The sequence below is a fragment of the Mus caroli genome, unplaced genomic scaffold (genome assembly GCF_978045245.1).
Source record: "Mus caroli unplaced genomic scaffold, Mus_caroli_1 scaffold_13, whole genome shotgun sequence".
Lineage (NCBI taxonomy): Eukaryota > Metazoa > Chordata > Mammalia > Rodentia > Muridae > Mus > Mus caroli.
Window position 1 is genome coordinate 2,939,903 of NW_028227268.1, and position 9,777 is coordinate 2,949,679.

The 9,777-nt window shown below is 56.3% G+C and overlaps 1 protein-coding gene across 1 annotated transcript; it reads left to right on the plus strand.

Moving 5' to 3' along the window:
• The first annotated feature begins 451 nt into the window (after positions 1 to 451).
• Cbx4 (chromobox 4) lies at positions 452 to 6,577 on the plus strand. The gene is made up of 5 exons (XM_021177758.3): positions 452 to 754; positions 902 to 945; positions 2,085 to 2,150; positions 4,141 to 4,207; positions 4,423 to 6,577. Exons 1-5 carry the CDS (start codon positions 686 to 688, stop codon positions 5,830 to 5,832), a joined length of 1,656 nt encoding a protein of 551 aa, XP_021033417.1. The 5' UTR covers positions 452 to 685; the 3' UTR covers positions 5,833 to 6,577.
• The last annotated feature ends 3,200 nt before the right edge of the window (positions 6,578 to 9,777 follow it).

A 9,777-nucleotide genomic window follows, 5' to 3' on the forward strand; every position in this document is an offset into this window, starting at 1 on the left:
GTGCTTCCAGAGCTCTGCTGACAGATGTAGTTGGGAGCAACTGTAAAGTGTAGCGGGTGCTTCCGTGGCCCCCAGCAGGGATCCCCGGGCCTTGCACAAGCAGAAACAGAGGCCAAGGGTGGGGACGGGAGAGTCCCAAGTGTCCGGCTGCGGATCAGAGTGGGCCCGGTCGAGGTGCCCACCCTGGCCGCCTAGGCAGACACACCTCTATTCCGCGGCCCCAGCTCACTTTCCCGGCTCTCAGATCCCTCCCCTGCACCTCCCCGCGCCCTCCTCCTCCCCAGCCTCCTCCCGCGCCCTCCCCCTTCCCTGCCGCCCAGACCGGGGGCCTCCGGTAGGCCGGGCTGCGCCAATCCGAGGCGCGTCCCGCCTCCTGACGCCGAGCTGGGCCCTGCGAGGCCCCGCCCGCTGACGTCCGGGATTTGCATGAGTTCTCGTGCCGCGGCGGCCCGGGCTCAGTTGTCTGAGCAAGCGAGCGAGCGAGCGAGCGAGCGCGAGCTGAGAGCCGGCGGTTGCAGGCAGCGGCGGCGGCGGCGGCGGCCAGGCTGTTGAGGGGCGAGTGGCGGCGGCGGGGACCCGGCGCGTGGCGAGGTCCACGCGCAGGATCGTATCGGGGCGCCGGCGGGAGCTAGCTGTGTCTGCAGCCGCGCCGGCCGCTTGCGCCCCTGCGCGCTCAGGTTCGGCCATGGAGCTGCCAGCTGTTGGCGAGCACGTCTTCGCGGTGGAGAGCATCGAAAAGAAGCGGATCCGCAAGGTAGGGGTGGCGCGCGGGTGGCGGCGCCGAGGCGCGGGAGCGGCGGCGGGAGCAGCGAGCGAGAGGCGCGGAGGGGGTGGGGAGGCTGCGGGCCGGAGCCGGGGATCCCGCGGAAGCTGATGGAGTGCTGTCTCTTCCCCCCTACAGGGCAGAGTGGAGTATCTGGTGAAATGGAGAGGCTGGTCCCCCAAGTAAGTGGCGGCGGGGGCCGGGTGCCTCGGCACCAAGCGCCCTGGCCGGCGGACCCGTGGAGCTGGTGGGGTGGTGGGGGAGCGGACGGGAGGCGGGGTGGAGGTGGGGTGGAGAGAGGAGGGGGTGGGGAAGTCGGTGGCAGGCACTGGGAAGCGGAGCAGCCGAGCCCGAGCCGGGCGCCCTGTGTTGTGCTCCGCTCTCCGGGAAATGCCATCACTAATTTATGCGCTAAAAGGAGCCGGAGGAGCTGGAGAGACGCGGGGCCGAGCCCGGGAGGCCGGCGGAGGGAGGGAGGGCGCAGGCACTGACTGATGTGCAGCAGAAAATGGCTCCTTTCCCCTTTCCCTCCACCGAACGGCTCCATATTGCAAAACCAAAAAAAAAAAAAAAAAAAAAAAAAAAATTTTTTTTAAAAGCGACGAAAATGCAATTGTATGCGTCCTCCCTCCTGATGGTGCAGGGTAGGGAAGAAAAAAGACAGAAAATGTTGGGAACTGTCACTGCAGCTCTTTCGATGGGGAATTTTTTTTTTTTAATTTGAAATGCGAAGGCACCGGATGGAGACAGGCGCAGGCACACACACACACACTCACACACTCACTCTCGGAGAGGGAGAGAGAGAGGGAAAGAGAGGCATATTTTTGTACTGCTGAGTATTTGGGGTTTGCTTGCCAGTGACAGCGGTCTCCTGGGCCTTGAGGGGGGGCGCTGAGCTGTGAGTTACCGGATTAGGGGTCCAATGCAGACCAGCTGAAGCCCTACTGGAGACTTGGGCTGGGGAAGGGAGGGGGACTGCGACTTTGCTTTTGGGCTGCTTTGCACGAAGGGTTTCTGGAGAGGAAAGTGGCCTTGGAACACGTCACAGTAACATGCTTAAAATTCTTGACGACTGCAAAATAAACTGCTAGTTTCGTTTTCTTCACCCCCTCCTTTCCTCCTGCCCTTGTGTGTTTATTTTAACTTGAGGGGTAATCAAGGGCCGTGTTAGGCCTTAAGAAACCTACTGTCTACCCTCCACATCCACAGCTTTTGATTCAGGAAGCCACATAGGGCCTTATGTCATTCCCAACCTGGCCTTTTTTTTTTTCTTACACTCTGCCCTCCCCCTCCCCCGTCCTGTTCCTTTTTCACTTGCAAGATATAACACGTGGGAACCAGAGGAGAACATCTTGGATCCCCGTCTGCTGATCGCCTTCCAGAACAGGTGAGCATCTCCTAGCAGCCTGCTGCCCTGGCCATACATAGGTGGGCCATAGGGGATGGATGACTGCTTGCAGCAGTGGGAAAAGGGGAAGGGGTGGGAGGGGGCAGGCAGGAGCCCCACCCCCAACAAATCCGGATGGGCAAGGCTGTGGCCTGGGCTTCTCTAACCAATGTCCTTGGCGGTTGCTGCAGCTTGGGAGTGGGGGCAGGGTAGGGCTGGGGAAGGTAGGCTTGTGTTTTGGGAAACTGCTGGAAGACTACGTGGGGATGACCCTGGATCTGCCTAGGAATACTGTACCTGAATCCCCGTGGCCCCCTCCCTTGGCAACCTTGGAGCCCCACCCCCAGAGCCTAGGTGTTACTTTCTGCAGCCACTGCTGGCTTGGCACGGGCACCTCGCGGGGCAGCTCTGAAGGAGCTGGCATTGTGAAACCGCCCCGAACGTCATGGAACTGAACTTAACCTTTTGACAGCCGGATAAAAGTTGACAAGGCCTTATGCCCCCAACCCCCGGGGGGAGGGGCTGGGGGGCAGTGAATAGATGCTGTCCGGAGCCTGAGCACCTCACAACCTTCGCTGCTGTATTTTGTGGGGTAAATTGCTCTATCAGATCGGCGGAAGGTTGGCCCGAGGGCATGAGTGAACGCTGCCTGGTGGTTGTGGGGTGCCCATCCTCCTGCAAACAGATGCTTGCCACGATGCAGCTGCTGCAGCTGGATTCACCACTGGTGGCTGTGGTTCGCTGTTTCGTAGAGGGGGGGGGAAGGGCGTGGGGGAGGGGGAGGAGTCCTCAGAGCCACGCCAACCCCAGCCTTCCATCCCTCTTTTATTTTGAAGTATTTCCTGTGGAGCATTTGCCACTAAAACTGTAAACTCTAGACCCTGAAAGCTAAAGTTGCTTTCTCAGAACACCGGGGGTGTAGGGCAGGGAACTTGCTCCCACCGACTTCACCTGGGATTTCTCCACGCTGTAACCATGTCAGCGGCTGATGCCATGTTGCATAATGGGTCCCCGAAGAATTATAATCCAGGCTGTTGCAATGCCATGCAACTTTGGAATCAGACCCCAACCCGGCCCCAGGGCATGGCAGAACTCCTCCGGGTTGACTCAGGGGCTTTGGGGTGGGGTGTAGCTGGAGACTGAGTCTCCGATCCAGAATTTGACAACCTCGGGAGACTGGCTCATGGAGGGCTGGGCAGGGCCAATCAGTCGCTCTTTGGGTGGCCAGAGCAAGCGAAGTTTGCTGGTGGTGATCAAGGCACCCTTACCCTTGAACTTTATTAATTTGGAAATCCGAGTAGAAAGGATCTCGCTCCTCTGAGGAGGCGGTGCTTTGGGTAGCCGTCCCACCCACTGGCTGGGGGGTGGGGTAGTGCCACTTCTGGTTCACCAGGTGGCTGAGAACCTGGCTAGACCCTAGCTAGCTTCAGAGGTAGTCCCCATCCCCAACCCCTAATTGGCTTATTTGCCGCTATGTAAACAAGGGCTCAGTCCTTCCGTTTGATGCCTGGCCTGTTAAGAAAAGGAGTCCTCCCTTTCAACCTTGGCTCTCTTTATCTGAATCTTAATGAGGTAGTTAGTATCCATGCTTCTGATCAGGAAGGGTCCCGAGGTCAGCTTGCACCTCCTGTTGTTTCCTGAATTCCTAAACCCAGTACACTGTCTGTAGAGCCACAGGCCCAAAGCTGTGCTCAGTGCGGTCAGGGCCAAGCAGCGATCTTCTGGACACCGATACAGTGTTGCAGCAGGTGGGGGAAGGGAGGGAGGAGCAAGTTTACATCTAAGTGTCACATGGGGGGACCCCTTCCTCAGCAGCTGGAGTGTTATGAGGAAGTTCATAAAGGTCCCCAGCAGACGTAGGCCATCTTTTGCCTCCAGCCGATCCCTACCTTTCTGTAGCAAAAGGAAGGAGGGTCGGAGAGCAGGGTGCTACTGACCTTATGGAAACCTGAGAACAACCCTAACCTTGCGGCTCTGTTCCCTCCCCCAGGGAAAGGCAGGAGCAGCTGATGGGATATCGCAAGAGAGGGCCCAAGCCCAAACCGCTGGTGGTGCAGGTGAATACTTTGAGCTGGTCCCAGGATCCCAGCACGAGCCCTTCCCTAAACATTGCTTCCCAAACTACTTATAGTTCCCCGGGGGAGCACCCCAATTGCACTAGAAGTTCTGGCCCCACCCCCTATGATGCAACCTCCACCCGTGGGAGCTGGAGTATTCCCGATGTTCCCGGCCTGCCATAGGGCCAACCTTTCCCCTTTTTTCTCCTCCTTAGGTGCCCACCTTTGCCCGACGCTCCAATGTCCTGACTGGGCTTCAAGACTCCTCCGCTGACAACCGTGCCAAGCTGGAGTTGGGCACACAGGGCAAGGGCCAGGGGCACCAGTATGAGCTCAACAGCAAGAAGCACCATCAGTACCAACCACATAGCAAGGAGAGGTCCGGTAAGCCGCCCCCGCCGGGGAAGAGCGGCAAGTATTATTATCAGCTAAATAGCAAAAAGCACCACCCCTACCAGCCAGACCCCAAAATGTACGACCTGCAGTACCAGGGCGGCCACAAGGAGGCACCCAGCCCCACCTGCCCAGACCTGGGCACCAAGAGCCACCCTCCTGACAAGTGGGCCCACGGAGCTGCAGCCAAAGGCTACCTCGGAGCCGTGAAGCCCTTGGGGGGAGGGGCAGGAGCTCCAGGCAAGGGCTCGGAAAAGGGCCCCCCCAATGGTATGACACCAGCCCCTAAGGAGGCAGTGACCGGTAACGGTATTGGGGGCAAGATGAAAATTGTCAAGAACAAGAACAAGAACGGGCGCATCGTGATCGTTATGAGCAAGTACATGGAGAACGGCATGCAAGCAGTGAAAATCAAGTCGGGCGAGGCCGGCGAGGGCGAGGCGCGCTCCCCCAGCCATAAGAAACGTGCTGCCGAGGAGCGCCATCCCCAGAGCGACAGGACTTTTAAAAAGGCAGCCGGTGCTTCTGAGGAGAAGAAAGCCGAAGTGCCCTGCAAACGCAGGGAGGAGGAGGCTCTGGTGTCGGGGGACGCTCAGCCCCAGGACCTAGGGTCTAGAAAGCTCTCCCCGACCAAGGAGGCCTTTGGTGAGCAACCCCTACAGCTCACCACCAAGCCAGACCTGCTGGCCTGGGACCCAGCCAGGAGCTCACACCCGCCCGCCCACCACCACCATCACCACCACCATCACCACCACCACCATACGGTGGGCCTGAACCTCTCCCATGCGCGCAAGCGCTGCCTCTCCGAGACCCATGGCGAGCGTGAGCCCTGTAAGAAGCGGTTGACCGCCCGCAGCATTAGCACGCCGACCTGCCTGGGGGGCAGCCCCGTCTCCGAGCACCCTGCCAACGTATCCCCCACCGCGGCCTCTCTGCCACAGCCCGAGGTCATCCTTTTGGACTCAGACCTGGATGAACCCATAGACTTGCGCTGTGTCAAGATGCGCAGCGATGCCGGGGAACCGCCCAGCACCCTCCAGGTGAAGCCCGAGGCTCCGGCGGTGGCGGCAGTGGTGGCGCCGGCCACCGCCTCGGAGAAACCTCCCGCTGAGGCCCAGGAGGAGCCAGTGGAGCCCCTGAGTGAGTTCAAGCCCTTCTTTGGGAATATAATTATCACTGACGTCACGGCAAACTGCCTTACCGTCACTTTCAAGGAATACGTGACCGTGTAGTGGGAAGGAATCGCGCCCACTGGGACTCAGCACCTACAGAGGTTCCCAAGGAGAAAACGCCCCAGTCGCGGTGGCCAGGCCCTTGCTCACTCCCTGGGATCCCGGTTGAGTTGTCCACCTCTCACTGTCTCCTTCCACGTGGTGCCTGCGGTCTCACCGCCACGTCCCCTTCCCTATAGGAGACCTGAGCCTTCCCTGTGGACCACCAGAACTGACCCCGCAGCCCCGAGGCGGTCTCAGAGCTATAGTATTATATTTTAACCGTGCTAACTGTCAAGTGCTGACTCTACTCCGGTTTGTACGTGGTGTTATTCTTGAAATGTATTGTTTGAGCTCAGAAGGCCCGACTATCCCCCTTAGGGCTGATATATATATACATATATATATATATTTATTTGTAGGTATTTATATATTGAAATATAAAAACCTAGATTTATGGAGTTTCCTCTAGATCATGTTATATTCTATATCAGACAGACTATTTTAAGTTGGCCTTTTCTTTCCCCTTCATTCAGTATTTTGATTTTATTTCCCCTTCTCCAGGAACTGCGACACCAGTAACCTTGGTATATATTTTTTGATACTGTACACATGGGTGTGTTGTTTCTATGTGCAAAAAAAAAAAAAGTTTGTTAAAAGGCTAAAGAGCTCTCTAGAACCTGCTGCTATAGAAATGTCTGAACTATAAGCTTCCAATTATTACCTGCTTGAATGTAAATATTAAATGGAGATGTTGAAGGTGCAATTCAGTGTCCAAGATTAGCTCCAGGGGGAAGGAGGACGGACCCTCTCTCACTCCACTTCCGCCAAGGTCACATGGAAAAAGACTGTCTCTAAAGCTAAGTCTTTGCACAAGCCAAGCCTGTGGGGTCTGCCAAGCCTATGGGGTCTGGTGTCTCTAGAGCGGCTCCTTCATTGGAAGGTGACTCAGTGTGGGAAAGTCGAGAGGTGCTAGCCTGGAAGAGTGGAGTGGGGGGAATGTATCAGAGTCGCCCTAGTCCCCGGGGCTTTCTGGCTGGTGATGCCCACGTAGCTGGCAAACCCAGTAATTTCTGGGTTGTAGAGGGGGGAGAAATGGGGGCGCTGCACCCCCACTTCCTGGATCCTGACTCTTAGGCTGGTGGCCTTGCCCCGCCCCTCAAGCCAAGCCCTAGAACGTTCCTCAGCCCTCCCTTCTGTGGGCCAGGATACAAGTGGAGTAGACCCCAACTCTTTGGGGGCTGTCCCGCGCTGACACTGTCGGCAGCGCTCCTCCAAGGAAGCAGAGGAAGTCCTTTCTCTGCCAGGCTCTCTCCCCGGAAACCACCAGGCCAAAGGCCAGGGCTGGAGCAAGTGAACTGCTGTGTTGGGGACCGAGGGCCTTCTACTGGATGATTTGGGAGGGGGCGACAGGGCGCTGAGTCTGGCCTGCCACCCTCTCTTCCTTAGCTGCGTGGGCTGGCACTGGTTGCCCATCCCCTTGGTGGCGACTAGGAGGTGCTAGGTGTGGCTGGAGAAGGGAAGAAAGGGGTTAATGGCCCCTAGGCTAGGGGTGCGGCTTGTCGGCCCAGGAAGCCACCACCAGCGGCCAGCTTTCTGCAGACACAGCGATCTTCCTCCTGGTTCAGTGGCTAAACAAGCCCTGGGGCCTCCGGCCTGGGGAATCTCGTGAGCTTCAGGATTCTCCCGGCTGGCAAAGCCTCAGTTCGGACCGAGGGTCGAGCCTAGAGTGACACCAGGGCAGAAGATGACAGCGTGGTTTGGAGTGTGTGTTTGTGTGTGTGTGTGTGTGGCAGGGGGTGCTGAGGTAGTTGAGGGGCAGAGTTGGGAAGGCTGGGGAAGAGATGGAGAGGAAGGCCTAGAGGGCGGGAGGCTCGATGCACGGAGTGGCCAGTTTTGGCTGCAGGCCATCAGCCGCTGGGACTGGGGGAGGGGCGCGGGGCGGGGGAGGGGAGGAGGGAAGGGAACCGCTTTTTTGAAAAAGCCTTTGGGAGTTTGTAGCCCCGGCTTTTGTGAATCGTCCCTCCCACTACCCCATCCCCGGGAGCCCCCTTCAGAGTGAGTTAAACACCCCTCCCCCTCTGTGTAATGAACGCCCTTTGCCACCCTGTGAGTGGAGGAGGCTGAACTTGCTTCTGGCTACCGGCCTGCTTAGCGCTAGAATTGGGCCTGTCCTTCACTGGCTGGTGCACAAAGGCCCGTGCCAGGCAGGAACCTCAGCCCCTGCTTTTCCAGTTCATGAGAACTGAAAACTCCCGAATGCTGCTGATCAGACCCAGAGGTGGAGCCTTGGCAGTAGGTCTGGCCCCTGAGGTGGCCCCTTTTCTGCCAAGCTTGGGGAAGAGAATCGAAGAGGCGGAAGATGGCTCTCCTGGATGGCTCCTAGTTCACTAGTCTTCCTGGAAAAGCCTGGTCTACAGGTGCCATGACTCCTTGAAAGCTGGGTATGGGTGCAGGGCCTGTGGAGTGGGGTGCCCCAGTCAGAGGGTAAATAGAGGGCCGAGATCTAAGGGAGCAGATAAGGTGCCCAGCCTGGTCGTCAAGACCCCCATCTGTCCCCAAGGGGACAAGGGCTTGCCATTTACTGTATTCCTTTGATGTCCCATGAGCATTGTGGCTTATTTAGTCCCCAAGTAGGCCAGCTCTCTGTGACACAGGTCTGAGGTCTTAATGGGCATTCCCTAGTTCTTGTCTTGATTCTGGAACCAAACTGGCTGGTCCCAATCCTGCAGAGGCTCCCCAGGACTCTGCCCTCTCAGCCCTTGGTGCTGGCCTCAGAGGACCAGTCTAAGGGATAGAAACAGACTTCCTCCTTCAAGGGGCCCTTGGGCAGAAAGGGTTCAGAAGGCCCAGCTCTCCTGGTGTGGGTGGTCTCTGACCAGCACTTTATAAACAGCTGGTCACAAACTCTCTCTTTGAAGAAGAGAGTTCAGATTCAAGGGCGAAAAGGAAGGCTCTGCATTTCTACACATACCCACACCATCCAAATGGCTTCTTTCCCCCCATCAGAATGAACCCAACCCGTTCTTACATGCTTAAGCCTCAGACACAGAGGCCAGAGCTAGGAGTTCAAAGGCCCCGGGGTTATTTTTGAAGCCTCCTGTCCGGAGCCGGCTTGACTACAGCTCTGGTCAACCAGTAGTCTGCCCTGACTGTCTCAGCTTAGTTCCAGAAGATCCAAGTTTATCCCACAGTCTTGGACACCACAGTTGGTGTCATTTGTTGGGATTGTCCCACAGATGCAGCATGGTGTGGGTCTAGAGTTGTCAGGCCAAACAAATAAGAATTTAGGGTTCTTAGCTCAATTTGGATAGCGTAGGCATATAAATCAATCACTAGCATATGCATGTAAATGCTTATAAATAAATAAGTACTTTAAAGGTTGATTTCTTTTTCTTATATGGGTATGAGTGTTTTGCCTGTATGCATATATGCACACCACTTTTGGACCTGGTGCCTGCAGAGATCAGAAGAGGATATAAGAATTGAAGTTGCAAGCTGCCATGTGGGTGCTGGGATCCAAACCTGGTCCTCTAAAAGAGCAGTTGGTACTTACAAGTGCAATAATATATACATTTCATATGTGTATGTGTATTATATATGTGTGTATGTGTATATATGGCAGATGTATATGATGTATATATGGCAGAGGATGGGATGACTCTGAAATTCTGTTCCTCTCCTTCTACCTCAAGAAAGCTGAGATCACAGGCATGCCCCATCATGGCTGGTTTTAGGCAGTGCTGGAAACCAAACCTGGGGCTTCTTGCATACTAGACTGTACTCTACATCCTCAGCCCTAGAATGAATCATATTTAGCATATACGTATGTCCCAGGGAACATTTGAGACAAACTTCTAAAGCAAAGGCAGATTTGGCACTATTTTAAGTGAAAATGAAATTTAGCTGGGTACCCTAGATTTGGTCTGGAAACTGTTTTAGTCCCAAACTGTCACCCTGTCTGCC